Genomic DNA, 24,516 nt, shown 5'->3' with positions numbered 1-24,516 from the left:
TTTTTTACTGAACTATCAGCTCCACACAAAGCCAACATTTCATGTTTGAATGGAGGTTGGCACACTGTACTACATACTGGCTTCTCTATATCGCAGTATCCACAGGTGAAACATCTCCACCTAAATATCGACCCGCTTCTTAACCACTTAAGGACCAGGCCTCTTTTTCAGACTTGGTGTTTACATGTTTAAAACAGTTTTTTTTGCTAGAAAATTACTTAGAACCCCCAAACATTTTATATTGTTTTTTTCTAACACCCTAGAGAATAAAATGGCGGTCATTGAAATACTTTTTTTCACACCATATTTGCGCAGCGGTCTTACAAGCGCACTTTTGGAAAAAATTCACTTTTTTGAATAAAAAATAAGACAACAGTAAAATTAGCCCAATTTTTTTTATATTGTGAAAGATAATGGTACGCCGAGTAAATTGATACCCAACATGTTACGCTTCAAAATTGCGCCCGCTCATGGAATGGCGTCAAACTTTTAGCCTCAAAAATCTCCATAAGCGCCATTTAAAAAATTCTACAGGTTGCATTTTTTGCGTTACAGAGGAGGTCTGGGGCTAGAATTATTGCTCTCGCTCTACCGATCGCGGCGATACCTCACATGTGTGGTTTGACCACCGTTTTCATATGCGGGCGCTACTCACGTATGCGCTCGCTTCTGTGCGCAAGCTCGTTGTGACGGGGTGTTTTTTTCTTATTTATTTTAATTGATTTTATTTATTTTTACACTGTTTAAAAAAAAAAAAAATGGATCACTTTTATTCCTATTACAAGGAATGTAAACATCCCTTGTAATAGAAAAAAGCATGACAGGTCCTCTTAAATATGAGATCTGGGGTCAAAAAGTCCTCAGATCTCATATTTGGGCTAAAATGCAACAAAAAAAAAAGAAAATCTGACATTTAAAAAAAATATACCTTTAAGAGGTATGGGCGGAAGTGACGTTTTGTCGTCGCTTCCGCCCTCCTATGGTATAGAGCCGAGTGGGGGCCATCTTAGCCTCACTTGTCTCTATGCCCAGCAGATGAAAGGACCCGATCGCCTCCGCCGCTACCGACAGCTCCGGTAAGCGGCGGGAGAGCGGCGGGAGGGGGGGTGTCACCGCGGAGACCACCGTTATCGTACAGCCGACCGCCGCCTGAAGAGATGGATATCTCGGTTGTGGCAGCAGCTGCTGCCATTACCGAGATATCCCTCTTCAAAAATAGGACGTACATCGTCGTGTGGCAGTCGGCAAGTGGTTAAAGGGGTTGAAAAGGTTTGTGTTTTTTCTCCTTAATGCAGGGGTCTCAAACAGGCGGCCCTCCAGCTGTTGCTAAACTACAAGTCCCATGAGGCATTGCAAGGCTGGCAATTACAAACATGACTCCCATAGGCAGAAGCATGATGGGAATTGTAGTTTGGCAACAGCTGGAGGGCAGCCAGTTAGAGACCCCTGCCTTAATGCATCCTATGCATTAAAGGTGAAAAAACACCTGGAAGTCACAGGCACCCCAGCCCCCCCTTTTACTAACCCGAGCCCCTTCATCTCTTTGGTGGGGATGCATGCTCTCTCTCTCTCCACGGGGTCCCGGCTCTTGATTGGATAGATTTATAGCCATAGGCGCCTGCTGCTGTCACTCAAATCCAATGACACGGGCGCTGGGGGACAGGGCCAAATCCAGCATTGCGCGGCGGGGATGCACACTCTCTCTCTCCATGGGGTCCCGGCTCTTGATTGGATACATTTCTATCAACACAGCCATAGGCGCCCGCTGCTGTCACTCAAATCCAATGACACAGGCGCTGGGGGGTTATCTGATGTGGGGAGGAGCCGCGAGAGCCACTGGGGGACCCCAGAAGAGCAGGTTTGGGGCCACTCTGTACAAAACGAGCTGCACAGTGGAGGTAAGCATGATATGTTTGTTATTTTTTTTTTTTAAACGTTAAGGCCTCATGCACACATTTTTCCTGCTGCCCCTAGGGATGCCTGACAGCTTTTTTTTTTTTCTTGCCTTTTAAATTACACGTTTAGAGAAGTTTAGAGGCAAAAAACAAAGCCAGTGCATCCAGGAGCAATGGCATCGTGGCAGAAAATGCTGGATACCTATAAACAGGCCTAGATGTGTGTAAATGCACCTAAGGGCTTGAGCGTTAATTCATTTCAATGGCCAGAATCATTCCGACCAAACCAAAATTGCAGACTAACAAACACCCTGTAGCGAGAGTGGCTCCCTCTATACTGCCTTGCTAGAATGGTGACCGACGTCATACACCATTGGAAACTTTGACAGCGACATGTGAGCGATATAAAAATCTGGCTTGATGACTGAACCTGCCAGTTCTTATCCAGAGCGAACATATAAATTAATAGTAAGAATATGGGCACACATAAATCGCCCCGTGCAGCCCAGATTCTCCACCCCCCGATATTTCACAAAGCCCAACAGGGCTCCTAAAAGGAAAAAAAAAAAAAAAATTTTTTATTAAGACACGAATCTCTGCCCTACTGATATGCACACATTTTAAAATGTTTTTTACATTTATTTATAAGAGCGTGTGTGTGTATATTATATACACACACACGCGTGTGAGCTTTGGGGTGCACACCCTAATGCAATAGGCTGCACACACCTATGGGTTACAGTGAAAGGCAGCCTTCCCACTTCACGTAAAAAAAAAAAAAAAAAAAAAAAATGAAATGGTAAGGCCTATACTAATATTTCTAGAAAAGCAGCTGGAGAAGATCTGTGAAATGTTTAGTTACAATGCATTCATTTATTATACTACATATGGGAGGGATTTAATACTGGAATTTCAATGAAAATTTCAAGAAACAATACAAGCAAACGCATGCAAAACCACTTAATTCAGGGCACTTAAACGCATTTCAAAAGGTGCATTGCCTACCTTTAGATCTTCACCGTTTAGACATGACAACGCAAGCTGACCGTGCATTTAAATTTATTTTGTTTAGAAAAATTGAACAGATTCCCCCATCTATGCCAAACAGCGCAGATGGAGGAATCTCCCCCAACAGCTGATGCATACTGACAGCCAGCACCTATATCAGAATACCTAAACAGTGATAGCATCTGACTGCATGAAGCTGCTTTTTGGCCAAAAATTTCCCAGCGAATTGACTGTTGTTGAATCGAGCTGGGCCAGCAGGGCTGCCCACTAAGTGTAATTCACTCAGTGTGTGGCCAGCAATACATTTATTGTGGGAAGCCATGAAGTAGCTTAACCCCTTTGCACCGACTCCTGCCGGTCCTTTAAGGGTTTGGCATTCTGGGAGGTGGGGCTTGTGACCACTGTGATTAGTGGTCACGTAATTGGAAAGCTCCCGATCATGAGAAGTGATCGGGAGCTTTTCCTGAGCAGCCAGTCACTGTGCCATGGATGTGCAACCTGTGGCCCTGCAGCTGTTGTAGAACTACAAGTCCCATTATGACTACCTTTGGGAGTCATGCTTGTAACTTTCAGCCTTGCGATGCCTCATGGGACTTGAAGGTTTGCAGCAGCTGAGGGGCCACAGGTTGAGTACCAATGGGTTAAAGTATAACTGGAGCACAGGGTAGTACGGTGTTAGAACTAGTCAGGTTTTTATTGATGTCTGTGTCCCCTTTAGGGAGATTCACCCTAACTGTCCTCACCAATGTCATCGGGAACGAAAGGTAAATCCAAAGTTTTGCATTGACATCAGAACAGGTCAGGAATAGATGGGAAATCTTCTAATGGGAACACAGGATTTCCTTCACATTGAAAAGATATCAATTCACAACTCCACGTGCCCACACTCGCCAGGAAGCTTACACTGCGCAGCGTCAATCACAGGTAGCAAGACATATCCCGATCTGTGCAGCCGCGGATTGGGAAATGTCTCACTGCCTTTGATTAGCACTGCACAGTGTCAGCTTCCTGGCGTGTACAGGCACATGAAGTTGCGAGCACGCCTGAGCCCATCCATAAAGTCTACCAAACAAGATGCGAAGGGGAATCGCTATCGTGCCTGGAAAAAAAAAATGTTCAGGCCAAAGGTATTAAAAGTAACATTTTAGAGTGCATTCTAGTAATTACTTTGCCTTTTTTATTTCATGCTATTCTTGCTTTTTTCTGTGCCATCAATTTTCTTTTTTTTTAGTTTTGCTTTTCCTTTGATCTTTTAGGATGAATCTTGCTGAGAAAAATATTTGTAGCAAAAGCTAAATTTTAGGTGGTCTGTAAAGAGGGCTGATCTTTCTGCAGCATTACTGGTTTAAAATTCTGCAATATTACAATTACGGAATATTATTTGCAGTCCTCTGGTGCTACGATATCCATACCATTCTGAACTCCTGCGTATTAACAGACCCTCCTGCATTCTCAGGTCTTCTTCCATTCATCTCAATGTTCCATCTACCCATCTGTATACTATGAGACCGAGATAGCTTTTAGCCACTCTGTCCCTCGACTTTGGAATGCCCTGCCTCCTGACATCCGCAATATTGATTCCCTAACCATATTCAAATCACGTTTCTTTAAACTTGCATATTCTGTCTGACTTGTATTTGCAATTTAATGTTTATGCAATGTAATTTTTTATTTTTTTTGGTTGTTCTGTTATTCTTGGGTGTTCTGAAAGGTGCCAAAAATCAAATAATAATATTATATACACACACAAGTTGATGATTACTGCCTTTTGGCTTTAGATACACTTTAAAGCAAACCAGTCCCAAAGGGGAAAATAAAATAGAAACAAGCAATGCTGACTTCATTGTAACGATTTAGTTCTCTGCCAACTATGTTGATCCTTTGACTTCAATACTTCGTTACTTGAGTAATTTACATAAAACAAGTTATAGGCCATTGAAACCAGGACTCGTTCTCAGCAAACTTGTTCCTGGTCAGTGACTCAACATAATGAAGCCATTAGATTGTCAAAGCCAGCAAACTAGCATTTTCAAAAGAAAAAGAACCCCCTGGGATTTTCTATCTTCAGTTTTGTTCTTCCAACTCCAATATGCCTCCTGCCATGTTGAAGTGACCACTAACTAATGAGTCAATGGGTAGAACATTGGTTTAGTCCGTAGAATGGCTCCAGAATGAGCTTCCATCAAACACACATTATACAGAAGTGTATACAGTGGGAAGAGAGTTACTCTCAGATCTTCACAGGATGAGGACTCAACGAACTCCAATGTGTGATTGTAACTCACCTGTTTGATGGTGAAGTCATTGATAAGGTGATGGTTGTGCTCATTTAAGCTGCAGTGCAGAGTTACACAGTCACTATGAAACAGAAGGTCCTGGAGGGTGTTGACCCGCTGGAGGCCAAGTGCACGTTCTATTCCATCTGATAAATACGGATCGTAGAATATTACATTGAAACCAAACGTCTTCGCTCGTAGTGCTACAGCTTGTCCGACTCTTCCTGCAAAACAAGACCATTTACAAATCAGCATACTGGTAGAAAAATACTAAACAAAAGTATTACTATGCTACCAACAATTCCTTGATCAGACTTTTATCATGGCTGACAACTCAAAACATATTCACCGTTTGAGAACTTTGATTAAGCATGGTTTAAGTGCGGTCATAAATGGTCTTATCTGCACTGCAGTCAGACATTTAGGTGAGGAGAAGGGCATTTAGGGCTAATTGAGGACAGTAATTTTAACTGGCTGTGAACACAGAGCATGCTAAATACTGTACACTCAAAAACACTTATCTCAAAGTGGGTGTAGCATTCCCTCTCCTTCAGCCCTACTGCTGCTCTCACCCAGGGTCTCTGTTGGGGGACCGTACAGCCTACGTGACAGGGTCCCCCTGGTGTAAAACCTGAACTGGTTAAGCACTCATGGAGATTTTCTAACATTTATTAGGGAAGGGTCTGTTCCATTAGACAGTGTAAAAGGAGACGTTAAAGCGGGGTTCCACCCTAAAGTGGAACTTCCGCTGATCGGAACCCTCCCCCCCTCCATTGTCACAATTGGCACCTTACAGGGGGGAGAGGGGTGGAGATACCTGTCAAAGACAGGTATTTACACCCACTTCCGGGCATAGACTCCCATGGGAGTCTATGTCATTTCCTGTCCTGCCGCGCTGTCTGCTGGGACACACACGGGTCCCAGTGACAGCGCGGACAATTCCTATTGCGCTGCGCGTCTCGCAGTAGGGAACCGGGAAGTGAAGCCGATTCGCTTCACTTCCTGATTCCCTCACCTAGAATGGTGACGGCAGCAGCCGAGAGCCGAGCGATCGATCGGCCTCGGCATCGCTGGAATCCGGGACAGGCGAGTGTCCATTTATTAAAAGTCAGCAGCTGTAGTATTTATAGCTGCTGGCTTTTAATATTTTTTTTTTAGGTGGAATCCCTCTAAGGTTTTTTAAAAGCTCGTGATACTTACCTTTGCTCTAACAGACCTGCATCTTCTACCCAGCACCAGTCTTCAGCCATCTTGGTTGGCCGATGCAGGATGACAACTCCCACGCAGTGTGGAGTTCCATCATCTTGGCACACAGTGATGGAATGTATACTGGACTGCACATCCATAGCTCAGTGTACATTCTAAGACAGATGAGCAGGAAGGTAGGTTTACTTTATTGCAGAAGATTGGATACTTCTTCAGCAATAAACAAGCTTGCTTACTCACACTTTTTTTAAATACTCAAAAGACATGCTGGTAGGTTAATTGGCTTCTGTCTAAATAGTATATGAATGCGAGTTAGGGACCTTAGATTGTAAACTCCTCGAGGGTAGGGACTGATGTGAATGTACAATGTATATGTAAAGCACTGCGTATATTGATGGCACTATATAAAGTACCTTAAATAATAAACAAAACACTTATTTACACTTTAAACCTTTGGATAAAAACTTTCCATACTTTAGTGCATCTTCTCAGTGCTGCCAAATGGCTGCATAGTATTTCCCAAAAACAAGCTTCCTGATGGGGACATTTGGGAATTAGGATTGTTTAATGCATGTTAAAAAAGGCCACTTGTAGTTCCATTGTTCCATTTGAACCCCATATCACAGAGGGACAATGCAGAGTCCAATTGGAAAAGATGTTATTGCCCTATAACAGGAAGTCACAAAACAGGGACGTTCATTGCAGGATCACAAGGTATTTTCATGAATGCTCCAGATGTAAAAATATTGGAAATTACCATTACATGTTAAATCTTGTAAAAGATTTTCATAATTGGGTTTACATCTACCTTAAGTGTTCATTACAGTTTATGGAGATTTTCCAACTTTGTGCAGCCGACTACTGTTAGGCAAGCATGCAATACAGTGTTGTAGGGCTTGGCCTCGTCTATAGATGGTGTTGAACATGAGGCCTCAATGTGATTCAAAAAACAACGAATCATACTAGAAAATATGGTGCCAACCTCTAAAATCTGTAAAAATACCCAGCTGGCCACTGTATACACACATGCAAAGGTAGTTTGAAAACTGTATTGCCAGAATTGCATGAAAGTTCATTGTTACTTCACTGGTAATTACACCCAGAAGACGGTAGGACAGGACTTAAAGAACTACAGTACCTCCAGAATCAAAGCACTTGAAGGAAGTGCTGTAATGCTATAAGAGATTCATGAAGGCTGGCCCTTCAGTCTACTGGGTCTAATTACATTTAAAAAACAGCATTACTTTTGGGGAACTCAGTTAAGTCTGAAGTTAAAGCACCAGGCTTGATCAATGGAAGGAGCACTGCTTTTTTTAAAAGCAACCCTGCCAGGTTAAAAAATAGATTAGGAATAAAGGTCTAGAAAATGGTTTCTACACACCTCTCCGGTGACCCCCATCTCCAGCCTTGGCTCTGTTTTAACATTGTGGTTCCATTCTCAGATTCCTATGTTGCTACATAAAGGTTTGAGACATCAGACACTCCTGAGAAGCCAAGGAGTTGTATGACGGGGTACAATATTAGATCAAAGAGGGGGTAGGAGACAAAGGGCACAGAAGAGGTGAATACAAGTGCTCTTCTTCTACAGGACATATTGGCAGAACTCCATATCGAATCCTCACGATTCTTCTGGATCAAGGTGTCAGTGCCATAGTTCCTGTGTCAGAATGGCTCCAGGGGTTTTAACAAATGCATACTGCCACATATACCACTACTTCCTCTGCTTTGAAATCTTGTATTTCCCCGGAGCATGGAGCCCTCAGCAGTCTTCAGCATTCTTCGAACACAAGTTGTTCTGCAGTTGGCCAGACATTAAAGACAAACCACAAGTGCCCAATGTAGAATTCTTCCATTCTGTTTCGCATTAAGGATATAGCCTTCTATATAACCTCTCCTTGTTCTTAATTCACAATCAGAGAAAGTATGACGTTTTTGAGCCTTCCTCAAATGGTAGATTCCCAACTGTTGGCTGAACAATTTACTTCTTAATCCTGTTTCTGCAATTTATACATTTGTTGTATATTATAGAAAACTATAAAAAAAAAAAAAAAACACACACACACAAAACTTTGAGACTAAAGCACTGACACATCCTACTGAAGAGTCATCTGATCCAAATTCAGTCAGAACGTCACATAGGTGGCATACATCAATCATCAGTAAGGAAGCAGAAGTCTCACCATGGCAAGAAAGATCAATTGGATCCTACTTGGGAGGAAACTCAGGTTCCAGCATTGTAAGCCATGTATATTCAAGGTATAGAAAATTGGCAGGCAGATTTCCTAGACCTGGGAGAGTTGTCCTTACACTTGGAAGTGAGATTGCAAGTTGGGGATGCTTATGAAACTTGGAGGCAAAGTGGTTCACATCCAAACTGGGCAGGTTTGTCTCTAGGTACAGGGATCCTCTAGAGAAGCAGTTATTGCTCTGGGTGGTATTTGGAGTCGACAAAACTAGACCATTGCCTTTCCTGCCCTGAAAACGTCTTTCTTGTCTGCTGCACAGGATCAAGCTGGAGGGTATTCCAGTGATCCTCATTGCTCTGGACTGGCCCAGGCGAATGTGTTATGTTGAACTGGTAAGATTCCTAATGGTTTTCCATAATATTGGAACCCATAACTCCATATTGGCTCTGCTGGATCATCAGGAACTTCTGACCCAAGAAACAACTTCCCATCCTGTTTTTACATTCACTGCCTTTAACAGCATGCCCATTGAAGTACCTGAGGGATGAGTGTCTTGGAGTACTACGCTAAACGCTAGAAAATCTACTTCTGTCCTGTCATCGGAAAGGCATATTTCACTTGACGTGAGTCTCTGTGCTTCCAACCCAGCAGCGTCTCTATCCTCATCCACAAAGTGGTGTTTCTTATAGCCATAACCTCAGAGGCTCTGAACCTGTGGCCATATCCTGCAAGGAACTTTTTCTGGTTCTACAGAAGGACAATGCGACATTAAGGCCCAGGACTTTCTTATTGCCTAAGCTTGTTTCTGCCTTTCCCCTCAATTGGGGCATTGTTCTTCTTTCCCTCTGTCCAGCTCCCGTTCTCCAAAATTTCACCTTCCCTCCATTGTCTGGATGTGGTTCAGTCCTTCGGGTGGCTGTATGAGCTTCAGACAGTACCCAGTTTTCGGTGGCCCGCTAGTGGTTTTGTCTTCCATGTTTTCCCCACCCCTCAGTTTAACTGCTTTTCAAAAATGTAACTGCTCCTATGTCCCTTAATGGGTGAGAAAAAATAAGATTTTTTATATTAACCATAAAATCCTAAAGTCTGTTGAGGGGCATAGGTCCCACATTTCTGCACTTACGATTATGCTCCTGGTACTGGTTTGCTACAAAACAAAGGCATGCTGGTATTGGGAGGGGTTATCCTGGGCTGGTCCACAGTTTGTCGATGCCCAGTCCTCATGCAGCTGGCAGTATAACCCTAAAGGTTTAGGACTTCCTTTGCCCCTGAGCTTCAAGAAAAAGGATTTTACAATAAGTATAAAATCCTATTATCTTTTGCTTGAGATATATAACAAACCGTAAACTAGAAAGTAGTCCCTAAACTCTGTCCTAGGATCTAAAACAGCCCCAGTCTCTGACTACCAAGGGCACAATGAATGCAGAGAGCCTAATGCTTTCAATCTAGCAAACCCAGTCTGGTAGACTCAGTAAGTTGTGAGCCAAGAGTACAAGGATGCCATGAGACACATGAAGGACACTATACCAACAGATGAGCATATTTTAATTTACATCTTGTGAGTGTTTTGTATCTTTGTAATTAAATCGTCTTTGCCAATACCGCCTTTGCCAAGTTCTGTGCTAAGGACCACCCCCTAAAAACAGGACATAGTGCTGCACCACTTCAGAGTCCAGGATGAAATATAAGCTTAGCGTGAACCAACCCTCTCAATTCCAAATAAAAAAAAGCAATTTTTCCCGTACCAATTACTTTGAGGATTATCTCCAAAAAGTGCTCAGTGAACAATGACTTTGCTAGGTGAACAGTCTACTCATTTGGTAAATCAACCCCAGAGTGAACAATTTGGAGTAAGAAAGAAAATTTAAGTTTTCTATATGCTGAAGGATATGAAAATTTCCATTCCGATTTGAACAGTATTTGGGCACAATAGTCCCTAAATGTTTGATGTATATACAGTAGATCTGGTTGCATCCTCCCTAGGTCTGTGGCAAGCAACAATACATAATCATTGTCCCATCTTATTTTAAGCCGAAGAAGAGAATTAGCTATTCAGCTTCATGCAGAACGCTATCATCTGCAGAGGGTCCAGTTTCAGGTTGGCGCTGGAATTAATTCCCATGACAAGTGGGTCAGAAAAGAACGGTGGCTGACAGCTTTGCATTGCAAGCATTCCCTGAGACACGCACAATTCTATACCAGGCTTAGATGCGCTGGATTTCACTTATTCAGCTGCCTTAGTTATCATCCTCACTCAGGCCCGTCCCCATGACAAAACATTGAGCTCAAGCAGATTATATTTCTCACTCGCTGCTGGCAATAAAGCTATGAATTATAAGCAGGGAGTCGGCTTCCTGAAAGAGAGAAAGAGGTAGATATATACAAGTGGTCCTGCTGCAGTGTGCTGTGAAAACCACCATGTGGCGCTATGACATACACAACGGAATCTGTCTGAAAATTGCTTCTTTCATAGGTTAAAGGACAACCCCGTTCAAAACACTTTTCTGAATTTTTATTGTAGTGCTAGCAATGAGATTAATGACAACATTGCATTTCTTTTTGTTTTCGGTAGAATATGCATCTACAGTTCTAAGTGGCACAACAGAAAAGGACAAAACCTGAACCATTCTAAGATCCAGAATGCTCATACAAAGTTAAGTAAGCAGTCAGATCAACAGCTGTACAACTAGCCTAAGGCAGGCCATAGACTAGTCAAAAACCGTTGATCAAAAAAAAAAATTGGATCGGGCCTTTTTCGTTTGCGACACGAAAAACGTGTGTCGCAGCTGGCACACTAATGTATGCGCAATACACACCGTTTGTATCTTGCATAAATAAAATATTTAATGGACATGACTAGGGTATTAAAGATGAACCTTTGGACCCTCATGCTGCCTGGCTACCTCTCCATCATACCATGCTACCTAAATAAACCACACCAACACCAGAGTTTTAATAACCACAGCAGCCCTTTTATTAACAAAAATTATAAATAAATATAAACATAAGTAAAAACTTTCAATGATTAGTGCATACCCAAGCCTCAATGTCCCTGTAGACAATTAACTTCGTACTTGTGACAACCTATAAAGCTGGCCAGAGACGGTTTAAAATATCGGTTGGTTCAGCAGGTACCAGCCAAGATTTGAACCATGTATGGGCAGGCTCAATCAACTTAGGTGCAACCAGCCTGCTGGAATTTACAATGGGGAAAATTATTATTTAATCTCCTGCAGATTTTGTACGGTTGTCCACTTACAAAGAAATTAAGGGTCTATATAATTTAAAATACACCTATCATAAAAAATTAGAGGCAGAATATCAACCAAAAATCCAGAAAAAAAAAAAAACACACACACACACAATTCATATGTTATAAATTGAGTTGCAGTTTAGTGAGTAAAATTATTATTTGATCCCCAAGCAAAACATGACTTCGTACTTTGTGGAGAAACCCTTGTTGGCAAGCACAGAGTCAAGACGTTTCTTTTAGTTGGTTACCAGGTTTGCACACCTCTCGGGAGGGATTTTGGTCCACTCTTTACAGATCTTCTCTAAATCTTTAAAGGTTCTTGGCTGCCTCTTGGCAACTTGAAGTTTAAGCTCCCTCTATACATTTTCAATAGGATTAAGGTCTAGAGACTGACTAGGCCACTCCATGACCTTAATGTGCTTCTTCTTGAGCCACTCCTTTGTTGTCTTGGCAGTATGTTTTAGGGCATTGAAGATTGGTCATGGATGGGTCTTCCAGCATGACAGTGTTCTGGCTGAGGGAAGAAGGCAAGATTTTACAATACATGGCTCCGTCCACTGGCCTCTCAATGCGGCAAAGTCTGTCTGTACTTTTAGCAGAGAAAAGGCCGCAAAGCATAATGTTTCCACCTCTGTGCTGGACTGTAGGGATGATGTTCTTAGGGTCGTATTCAGAATTTTTCTTCCTCCAAACATGGCGAGTCCCCCTCATCAAGAAGGCACATGTACAGTCATGCCAATGAACATCTAAATGATTCCGTGAAGGATTGGAAGAAAGTGCTGTGGTCAAATAAGACCAAAATTAAGCGCTCTGGCATTACCTCGACTCGCAATGTTTGGATGAAGAAAATGCAGTGTATGACCCCAAGAACACCATCCCTACAGTCAAGCACGGAGGTGGAAACATTATGCTTTGGGGCTGTTTCTCTGCTAAAGGCACAGGCTGATTTAGCCACATTGAGGGGCCAATGTATTTTAAAATCTTGATGAGAACCTTCTTCCCTCAGACAGAACACTGAAGATGGGTCATGGATGGGTCTTTCAGCATGACAATAACCCAAATCATACTGCCAAGGCAAAGGAGTGTCTCAAGAAGAAGCACATTAAGATCATAGAGTGACCTCGTCAGTCTCCAGACCTTAGTACTATATAAAATTTAGAGAGGGAGCTTAAACTTAGAGTTGCCAAGAAACCTTAAGGATTTAGAGAAGATTTGTAAAGAAGAGTGGACCAAAATCCCTCCTGATATGTGTGCAAACCTGGTCACCAACTACAAGCAACGTCTTACCTCACCTGTGCTTGCCAACAAGGGCTTCTCCACCAAGTACTAACTCATGTTTTGCTTGGGGATCAAATACTTATTTTACTCACTGAACTGCAACTTGATTTATAGCATTTGTTTTAGGAGTTTTTTGGTTGATATTCTGACTCTATCATTTAAAATACACATATAAAAATTTTAGACCTTTCATTTCTTTGAAAGTGGGCAAACTTACAAAATCTGCAGGGAATCGAGTAATTATTTTCCCCACTGTACATGTGATTATTGTAAGCGGCTGTTATAGCTGCGATTAATCACTGTGAAGCCGCCCCCCTTCTGGGGAGAACACAATGGCTCTGTGGGAGGGATTGCCCTGTCAACATCGTCTGTGAGGTTGCAGGAAATAAATTTGCTCCATGTATGGACGGCCTAAAGTAGGCCTCCATCAGCACCACACAGTCTGAGAAAGTTCCCCCTAAACCTCAGGCACTACCATAAACGTACAAAAACTGAGTGGGGCTGTACCCAGAGGGGTCCTTAACACTTCACCTTTAACCTATCGTCCACATTCTGGGACCTTGAACCTCCCCAGATGCAATGATGGACACATCAAACCACACAACCAAGAAAAGAAGAAAAATGTATGTGAATAAATGGGGAGGGAGAGAAGATTCTCCGATGTCTGCCATCCTCCAAATGAAACTCTCCAGGGACCCTGCTGCCTACAACCCCCTGAAGACTCCACTTTTCCTGTACGGCCTCACCAATCAGGTCAGTACTCCCATCTTTGCATCCTTTAAAATCGCTAAATACTCCTCTTGTGCCAACAATCCCCTTTTAACCCAGTCATGCCTTCCCTCCGTCTATTGCCGCGTACACACGATCAAACAATCCGGTGGAAAAGTCCGGCAAACTCAAGTCCGCCAAACAATCCCCCCGTGTGTAGCCTCCGGCATACTTTTTTGAAGCGACAGTACGGCGGACTTAGAATTTCGGTTTGCACAACAATCTGCCCGCCGTACTCGCATTTCGGCGGACAATCCGGCCGTGTGTATGCCAGTCCGCCGTACTTTTGAAATGAGCGGACTTTTCCCGCCCGGAGAAAAGTCCGGTCATTTCGAGCGGGTCTCCAGGTAGGCGGGGCCCGCGAAGGAGACGTCGCTGGCCCCGCCGCCTGGTATGGACTTAAAGGGGAACCCCAACGCCGAAAAAAATCGGCGTGGGGGTCTCCCCCAAGTCCACAACAGACCCTTGTCCGAGCATGCTACCTGGCCGGCCAGGAAAGGGGGGCGAGCGAGCGCCCCCCCTCCTTAGCCGCACCAGGCCGCGTGCCCTCAACATGGGGGGTGCCTTGGGGAAGGGGGGGCCGCGCGCCCCCCCCACCCCAAAGCACCTTGTCCCCATGTTGATGAAGACAAGGGCCTCTTCCCGACAACCCTGGCCGTTGGTTGTCGGGGTCTGCGGGCGGGGGGGCTTATCGGAATCCGGGAGCCCCCTTTAATAAGGGGGCCCCCGGATACCGGCCCCCCACCCTATGTGAATGAGTATGGGGTACAATGTACCCCTACCCATTCACCTGTAAAATAAAAGTACAAAAAAAAACACAACACACTAGATAAAATACTTTATTGCACAGCTCCGGGGGTCTTCCGTCTTCGGGGGTCTTCTCGCCGGAGTCCTCCGCTATCTTCTTGTAGCTCTTTTGCTAGCGGAGGAGTCCGGCTTTCTTCCTCGCCGCCGGCCTCTTCTCCCGACTTCGGGGGTCTTGTCCCCCTCTTCGGTTCTTCTGCCGGGCCACCGCGCCTTCTTATAGCTCTTTTACAGGCGATGGCCCAGTCTTCTGTCGCCGCTGCCACCTTCCGTTCTTCTTCTTCTCCTGGAGATGTTGACTCGACGCTCTCTCCGGCCACAATGCCAGGGACGCGCTGCGCGGCAACTTATATAGGGACAAGGGGCGGTGTCACATGGCTTTATGTCACATGGGTTGGTCACATGGGTTGATGTCACATGGGGGCTGTGACATCGTAAGGGGGCGGGGTCACCATGTGAGACCAACCCATGTGACACCGCCCCTTGTCCCTATATAAGTGGCCGCGCAGCGCGTCCCTGGCATTGTGGCCGGAGAGAGCGTTGAGTCAACATCTCCAGGAGAAGAAGAAGAACGGAAGGCGGCAACGGTGACAGAAGACCGGGCCACCGCCTGTAAAAGAGCTATAAGAAGGCGCGGTGGCCCGGCAGAAGAACCGAAGAGGGGGACAAGACCCCCGAAGTCGGGAGAAGAGGCCGGCAGCGAGGAAGAAAGCCGGACTCCTCCGCTAGCAAAAGAGCTACAAGAAGATAGCGGAGGAGTCCGGCGAGAAGACCCCCGAAGACGGAAGACCCCCGGAGCTGTGCAATAGTATTTTATCTCGTGTGTTGTGTTTTTTTTTTGTACTTTTATTTTACAGGTGAATGGGTAGGGGTACATTGTACTCCATACTCATTCACATAGGGTGGGGGGCCGGTATCCGGGGGCCCCCTTATTAAAGGGGGCTCCCGGATTCCGATAAGCCCCCCGCCCGCAGACCCCGACAACCAACGGCCAGGGTTGTCGGGAAGAGGCCCTTGTCCTCATCAACATGGGGACAAGGTGCTTTGGGGTGGGGGGGCCGCGCGGCCCCCCCTTCCCCAAGGCACCCCCCATGTTGAGGGCACGCGGCCTGGTACGGCTAAGGAGGGGGGGGGGGCGCTCGCTCGCTCGCCCCCCTTTCCTGGCCGGCCGGGTAGCGTGCTCGGACAAGGGTCTGTTGTGGACTTGGGGGAGACCCCCACGCCGATTTTTTTCGGCGTTGGGGATTCCCCTTTAAGTCCATACCAGGCGGCGGGGCCAGCGACGTCTCCTTCGCGGGCCCCGCCTACCTGGAGACACGCTCGAAATGAGCGGACTTTCCTCCACGTGTGTGGGCGAGTCCGTTCATTTCGAAAGTACGGCGGGCTTAGTACGGCGGACTTAGTACGCCGTATTAGTCCGCTGAAAAAGTGCTGTGTGTGGGCAAGTAGCCCGTTCGAAAATTCCGACGGACAGTTTGGCGGACGTCCGCCAGACTAAGTACGTCGGACAGACGGCTACGTGTGTATGCGGCTTATGTCTCGTAGTCTTTTCGACTGGGCCTGACTGTCTGGTTTTATGAAACATTTACACTTGCAGTTTTTATCTTCATCTAATTATCTCATACACGCCTGTTTATTCTCCAACTTGGTGCCATCTGTGTGCATCCTTGGCGAACTACTGCTGAGCAACCAGTATGGGTTCCCTATCAAACTGCTAGGCACCTAGAGGAGTCTACACATACCTGGATCAGCCTCTTAAGGGCCAAGCTCACCTTTTACGTAAATGGACACCAATAGTTTTATTTTTTTTTAAGAGAAAAGGACCCCAACAGTTTAAAATACACCCGAGCCTTTTCTAAATGTTGCATAATGCAATGCCATACCTGTAAGCTTCTTCGATCACCCATGAAGCCTGGTCAAAATACTCCTAGCATTTATATTTATATATCATAGCTTTTTTCCAGGACACAAAAGATGTTGAACACTGCAAAAGCAGCAAAAACATACGCAAAAAACTTTTTTCTTTTTTTTTTTTAGTTTTGCTAGAGTGGAGAGAGAGTTTAGAACCCTTGCCAGTTTTTATTGCTGTCTGTGCCCTCATTAGGGAGATTACCCCTCTCTATTTGTCCTGTTTACCATTATCAAAAGTGAAAATAAAAGAAAAATTCAAAATTTTGGGTTGTCCCCAGAAAAGTAATAGAAGGGGAATCTTTCAATGGTGACCTGGAGCACCCAAACTGATTCCCTCTCACTTCGGGTTTTGGTTGTGGCACAGGAAGTGAAGGTATATCGCCCCAATAGGACACAGATGGCATTCTGAACTCTATATAAAGGGAAAATAAAAAGTTTTGCATTTAAGTATCTGAGCAAACTTTATTGTAAAGCCTAACCCACTTCCTTTCTGGCAATGCTGATGTAGGCCTCAATGACAATTTCTAAAACTGAATGCTGTTAGCAAACTGTTACACCCTGTATACCTACAGGTAAGCCTACAATAAGGCTTACCTGTAGTTACTGTAAATATTTCCTAAACTTGCACTGTTTAGGAGCTATTAAGAGTGCATGCAGCTGGTGACATAACCGGTGCACTCTATAGGGTCGGGATACAGTGCTGGACCTTCAGAGCCTGTGCCGTAAAGGGTGGCTTCCGTGCGACATCATTGCGCCCCCACCACTCATGTAGGTGGAGGCTGTAAACCTGGAAGGAAGATCGGGGAAGATGGAAGCCCTCTCAGCGGTGACAGCACGGAGCTGGTGGGCTTCGTTTTAGGGTAAGTTTCTCATAATGTGCTAGTATGCGACGTATACTAGCACATTATGGCATTGCTTTGCAGGGAAATTCTTATTTTCTTTTCACCAACTGCGCTTTACTATAGCTTCAAGGCTTTACTATGAATGCCTAAATAGTCCCAGTGCTGCAATAAAAAAAACTGAACTCCTGCAATTGTTAGAAAAAGTAGCTGACCAACAATGAAAGCATTGCATCTGTGTGATGCATTTTGGTGCATTACCACTGAGTTCTACATAATGTGCATTTTTATGATGCACATTAGGACGCAAGTGGGATTTTTACTTCACTGTAACTAAAATGTGCAGGTGTGAACAGGGCCATAGGTTAGGATCACACTCGAGCTGGACATGCACATTTGCAGATTTTTTTAGGTGTTTGTACACAAGTTTTTAGGCTTGAGCCTTATTGTTTTAACCAATTGAAGGCTAGTTACTAGGAGATGGAGAGGCAAGAAATAAATTGCATGTTAAATGTGTTTTCAAGTTCCCACACTGAAGTCTTTGGGGATCAAAACAATCATCTGTGTCCCCAAAGAGGCTCCAGTATGCTTTTGAGCCATAATCTTCAAGCAACAAGATTCTTAGGTATGAACGGTACTATTGAATATATTGAGAATCTTGTTAAGCATTAAAAGATATAGTGAAGGGTATATTTAAATAAAAAAAAAAAACTTTTATACTTGCTTGCACTGTGTAATGTTTTTTCACAGAGCAGCACCGATCGTCCTCTTCTGGGGTCCCCTGCTGGTGCTTCTCTTCTCTGGGTGCCACCATAGGAAGCCGCTTCCTGCAGGTTTAATCCAGAGCCACGCTGTCTGTATCCATAGAGATGGACAGCATGGCTTGGCCCCGTCCCCTAGCTCCTTCAACACACAATTTGATTGACAGCAGCAGGAGCCAATGGCGGTTGTAAAGGTTCATGTGCCTATGCATTAAGGCGAAAATATGATGCATGGGCAGCTATTGGCTACTGGCTATTGAACTTCCTTGTTGACGTCATCACGCTCAAAACGAACAGATTTTCGAACGGACTTAGTCCGGTTATGTGTGGCCAAGTCCGTTTCGTTCAGAAAGTCCATCAGGAAGACCGTCGGACCTAGTCCGTTGAAAAGTCCTGTCGTGTGTATGTGGCATTAGGTGTAAAATGGACCTTACAGGTGATGTCTTTAATCTGTCTTCAAGCTCTAGGCAAACTATTGCTGCCATGAATGAATGGAAAGAAATAAGTGAATATTTTGGCAGTGAAGAAAGCCATTACTACCACCTGCAGGTCTAACCACAAAGGTAATTTATAGATTACATTATATGAGGTCTATTTTATTTAATATAATTTAAAAAAAATTGCACTTCTCCTTCAAGAAAAAGCTGCTTCAGAATTGTAGTTATACACGCCTTCTGTTCTTTAGCACTGTGTTCTAAAGCAACAAAAAATGTTAATGTGTAATTAACTTTTAATCTTACGTTTTATGTTTTCCTTCGGTTTGATCCAGCAATTTATGGAACTTTGTCACGGCAGGTTGAGCCAATGGAAATTACAGAACGTGCGGGCCAACGTACAGAAAGGATGGCAGTTGCCAAAGCCCGTCAGGTTGGGTTCTGATTTGGCTTTCATTATTGTCCAAGCCGTAATGGAAATTTTGGCACAATAAATTAAACAGAACAAGGGATTTAAACATTGCCAGCCTACAGCGGCAAAAGTCTTTTATGTCTAGCTAGACCACTAACTAGACATTTACCAAAACAGACATCAGAGGACCACAATATTGGATTTAACGGCAAACCAAAAAGTATTAAAATAAGACAACCTCAACATTACAACCGGTCATGATGTTGTATGAGGATTTGTCAGAGAACCATTCTGATCTGCTCAAACAAGCACACACAGAACCATTATTCTTGCTGCTTTTGCACGTGGATGGGAAGAATTGTCCAATATGGCAGATTTCGACCATTTTAGATTGACCAGTTGCAGATCGCTCTATAGCACTTTTACTGCTACAGGGAGGCAACACTACACAGGATCACATATACATACGTGATCCTACATTTCCGGGTATCACGGAACGCTCGCAACCGCTGCGATTCTATACAGCAGGAGCTGATCAGCGGGTCCCGTAGACCCAATATCCACCAGCACCCACTGATCATTCAGGACACTGGCAGAAACATGGATATGTACCTTTCCCTAGTACAAGCAAGCACCTCCCCCACTATAGTAGAACACTGGCTAGGCACACAGTTAAAGTGGTTGTAAACCCTTACAGACCACTTTTTGCTACATGTAAGCCTATAATAAGTCTTACGTGTAGCTACCCCGGATATCTCCTAAACCTGCACGGTTTAGGAGATATCCCCTGTATTTGCATGTGCCGGCGTCATTGGCACATGCACACTGACACAAACTGAAGCACGTATGTGCCATTGCTTCAGTGAGTGTGCCGTTACCGCGCGCATATGCGAGAGCGACGTCATCGCCGCTCCAGCCAATCACAGTGCCGGAGCCACGATACCCGGTAGTAACCCCCGGGAGTGATGTTGCCGGCCGGTGCTGTGTACGAGCACCGCAGTGAGGGCTTCGATCTCAGGGGAGTATTAAATAATGAGCTAGTATGCTATGCATACTAGCTCATTATGCCTTTGTCTTGCAGTTGTTAGTTTCTTTGTTTTTTTTTTTCCAAAGTAGGTTTACAACCACTTTAACCTTTTGATCACCCCTGATGTTATCCCCTTCCCAGCCACTATCATTAGTATAGTGACCGTGCATATAAGTTGCTGATCCATTATTAGTAAAGAAAAAACAATAAAAATTCCATAAATATATCCCATAGTTTGTAGACGCTGTAACCTTTGTACAAACCAGGGTCATCCCTGATTACGAACGACTCCTACTTTGAACGGACCTCAATGTTGGCCGCTTGTGCTCCACGCTAGTCATGGATACCTCGGAGTAGCTATCTTGCAGCACCAGACACATCCCACACTGCAGTACTACATGTACTGCATGGCCGGAAGAGCCCCAGATAACATAACTGCATGGCCGGAAGAGCCTAGAACATCCCACATCCCTATTGTGTTCATAAGCCCGGGGACTGCCTGTATTGGGATTTATTATTTTACCAAAAATATGAAGAAGAATACACATTGGCCTAAATTGATGAAGAAACTTTTACACTTTTCTCATGGGATATGTTTTATAGCAGAAATAGAATATATATATATATATATATATATATATATATATATATTTATATATATTTTTTTTTTTCAAAAAGGTTGGTCGCCTTCTGTTTATAGGACAAAAAAAAAAATGCAGAGGTGATCAAATACCACTAAAAGAAAGCTATTTGTTGGGGAAAAATAAGGGACAAAAATGTTATTTGGGTACAGCGCCGCACAACTGCACAATTTTCATGTAAGGGGGGGGGGGGGGGGGTAGGGGGTAAATCTTCTGGAGATGAAGTGGTTAATAACCAACGTACCATGTGTGCAAAGCTCAGTCTGAGGAATAATGATCAGAAGCAGGCTAAGGGGATATAAAAAAAAAAAAAAAAAAAAAAGTAGTCGTGTTCACTGTGAAGACTACGACAACCAATGGAGAGGGAGAGGTCTTCCAAATAAGCCTGGATGTAATCATTTAAAAACGCACAAGCAAAGGGAAGCAAGACATTGGTTACCAACAGATGGCAATAAAACTGGTCAGCAGCTGTTTGAACAGCTTTTAAAAGTTTTTTTTTTTTTTTTTAACATTACGGTACTTAAAATGCAACACTTTGGGGTCGATTTACTAAAAACTGCAAAATCTGGTGCAGCTTTGCATGGTAGCCAATCAGCTTCTAACTTCATCTTGTGCAATTAAGTTTTGATAATAAAACCTGAGAGCAGATTGGTTGCTATGCAGAGCTGTAACAGATTTTGCACTCTTCAGTTTTAGTAAATCAGTCCCATTGCTATTCTGTTAGCTTATCGAAAACTGGCACCCAGTGTTCTAGAAAACATGGTGTCACTGGCAGGAAGTATACCATATCTTATCTACATCACCACCCACCATACTATATCTGCTAATGGGTGATTCTATAGTTCACAGGATGCCACTGTCTACTGAAATGCAGTACAAAAGGGTGACACATTCTCTATACCGACACAACCCTATTGCAGAGGATAGCGATCAACAACATGGCAATCTGCAGAAAGATGGGGCTGACATCAGCACAGCTTTAATTCATTGCAAAGCACAAAAAGGTACTAAAAACAGTATTAAACCCAAAACCAAAAAATTTAATATATTGCAGCTTACCAATTATTATACATGTTGGTACCCTCCCCCCCCGTGATGTGACCAGTAATACACCACCTGTATTAGAGTGCCCTACTCTGGATGGGCTCACATGTGGTGCGGGACAGATGGGAATCGCACCACATTCCTAGTCAAACAACATGCATTACTTTGCCGTGCTAATTGAGCCCATACATTTTGTATTGGCTCAATTCACACTGTACCAAAAAGGTGCCGGAATCTATTTATTTGCCACACAGGAATCAAATTGCATTGGGTGTTCATACCCATGCAATCTGATTCATGCAATCCCACTGCATTTGCAATCTGTTTTGGGGTGTCATTAATTTAAAGCGATACTAAGAGTCCATTCACACAGGGGCAACACGACTTCCAGCAAGACTTTGGGAGGCAACTTGGACGCGACTTGAGTGTGAATCACAGCACGACTAGAAACAACTTACAAGGCAACTTGAAGTTGCTTCCAGGACAGGGGACTTTGCCAGTGGCCAATCACATAATAATCAGCTCTGTGGGAGGGAGGGGTTTGCCTAGAAAACTATTTTTACTTCCTGGAAAGTTGCTTCAGTTAAGACAGGGGGTCCGACTTGGAGGCAAATTCTATTGAAATCAATGGGTACAAGTTGCCTTGAAGTCGGATTGAAGTAGTACAGGAACCTTTTCTGAAGTCGGAGCGACTTCAGTAGTGTACATTAAGACGGCTCTCATTCACTTACATTGATTTTATCATGTTGCGTGACTTGAGGCAACTTGGGACGACTTCAAGTCGGATCTAAAGTTGCCCCTGTGTGAATGGACTCTAAGGGCCGGTTCACACTGCAGGCGATGCGAGGCGACACCGACTTGCCTCGCCGCGACCTGCCGCGACCTCAGCGGCAACTTGCAGATGACTTCTGTATAGAAGTCAATGCAAGTCGCCCCGAGGTCGCCCAGAAGTAGTACAGGAACCTTTTTTCTGAGTCGGAGCGACTCGAGACGCTCCTCTCAGAACGGTTCCATTGTACAGAACGGGGGCGACTTGCCAGAGCGCGGCGAGGCGAGTCGTGTCGCCTCGCCCGCAGTGTGAACCGGCTCTAAAGTTTCAGGTTTTTTTTTTTGTTGAAAATAACAAACTTGTTATACTTACCTCCTCTGTGCAGTTGGATTTGCACAGAGCAGCCCAGATCCTCCTCTTCTCAGGACCCTATTCGGTGCTCCTGGGTCCTCCCTCCTGTTGAGTGCCCCTACAGCAAGCAGTTTGCTATGGGGGCATTAAAGTGAAAAAAAAACTTTGCGCCAAGCTATATAATTATTACTAATAAAACAAATTGTCTGCTGCTCCCCTCAAAGAGTAGTTGTGCTCCTATTATGTGAAAATTAAATATAGGGGGTCGCTGTGAAAAAATATTAATCATTGACTGATAATACATTTCAAAATAAACCACTAACCTATCAATCATATATACAGATATTAATCCAAAAAATGTCCACCTTAGCAGAAGAAATTGAATATATAAAGTCCCAACAAAGCGACAGATATACCAAAGGATCGCAAAAATAAATCCGTGAAAAAATTCTTCATAGAACAATCCATAGAAAGAGTTAATATATAGAAATAACATCCATCTTCCAACCGATGTCTTCTAACAAAGATATGTGATCCTTCACCAAATGTAGGCAACAGTGAACACCCCAAAGTGGAATGAGTCAATGATCTGCTTACCAGATCAGTTTGACTTCCTTCCTAAGAAAGTCAAACTATGCTTTGCAATATAATGCCTGCTCACATAGGGATGAAATATGGAGATTCTAGGGCTCTTCCTCCTCAGTAGTACAGCTGGGATATACAAAGAAAGCAAATAGTATCCATAGCATAATACTGTTTTATTAAAAATTAAATAAAAAATGGCCGAATGGCTCCTTACATCAAAAAGTGCCTATCCCGACACTGGGGCTGCTGGCTTATCGAATGGACTGCTGTGTGGAGTCACCTCAGTTTCCCCCTCCGTATAGCGGCGTGCGTTCCACCGATTCACCCCCGACAACCAGCCAGACCGGAAGTTGCGTAGGCAAGTAAAAAACGTGCCAGGTACCACCTCTGGCACCCTAGCTGCAGCTCCCTATGTCCATTCAGACACAAAGCCGCAGCCTGCCTCCTCTCTCTCTTCATTTGCTCACTAACTGATTGACAGCAGCGGGACCAATTGCACTTAGCTGCTGTCTCAGCCAATAAGGAGGGAGAGTCCCACACAGGCAAATCTCTCGTGCAACATCGCTGGATTGAGATAGACTCAGGCAAGTATTAGGGGGGCTGCTGCACACAGAAGGTTTTTAACTTAAAGGGGTTGTAAAGGTAAATGTTTTTTTCACCTTAATGCATTCTATGCATTAAGGTGAAAAAACATCCGACAGTGCCTGCGCCCCCAGCCCCCCCGTTTTACTTACCTCACCCCTCGAAAGTCCCGCGCTCGTCCCCGACGTCCTTTCCACCGTTCAGCCTGGCCGCTGATTGGCTGGAGTGGATGGATGGAAAGCAGCGCAGCCATTGGCTCGCGCTGCTGTCAATCACATCCACTGACGCGGAGCGCCGCGCGGCCGTGAGATACAGCGAGTGGCTATATCCGCTGGCTGTATCACGGGAACGCGCCCGCAGATGCTTCTCACCATGCGAGGGAGCTCGCATGAACGTGAGAAGCACCTGTGGGAGGAAGCGGGACCCCAGAAGAGCAGGTTCGGGGCCACTCTGTGCAAAACGAGCTGCACAGTGGAGGTAAGTATA

At 44.4% G+C, this 24,516-nt stretch overlaps 1 protein-coding gene across 5 annotated transcripts in view; it reads right to left on the bottom strand.

Annotated features, from left to right (window-relative positions):
* The window catches only part of CTBP1 (C-terminal binding protein 1), an 873,727-nt gene that overhangs the window by 82,153 nt on the left and 767,058 nt on the right, over nt 1–24,516 (bottom strand). For all 5 annotated transcript variants that reach the window (XM_077477948.1, XM_077477945.1, XM_077477949.1 and 2 more), the window contains one exon: nt 5,189–5,403. In XM_077477948.1, the coding sequence (XP_077334074.1) occupies nt 5,189–5,403 (215 nt within the window). The remainder of the gene's footprint in view (nt 1–5,188; nt 5,404–24,516) is intronic.

This window comes from Lithobates pipiens, unplaced genomic scaffold (genome assembly GCF_037356315.1).
Source record: "Lithobates pipiens isolate NorthernLeopardFrog02 unplaced genomic scaffold, aLitPip1_a1.2 Scaffold_13, whole genome shotgun sequence".
Taxonomy (NCBI): domain Eukaryota; kingdom Metazoa; phylum Chordata; class Amphibia; order Anura; family Ranidae; genus Lithobates; species Lithobates pipiens.
This window is presented reverse-complemented; position numbering and strand designations above follow the sequence as displayed.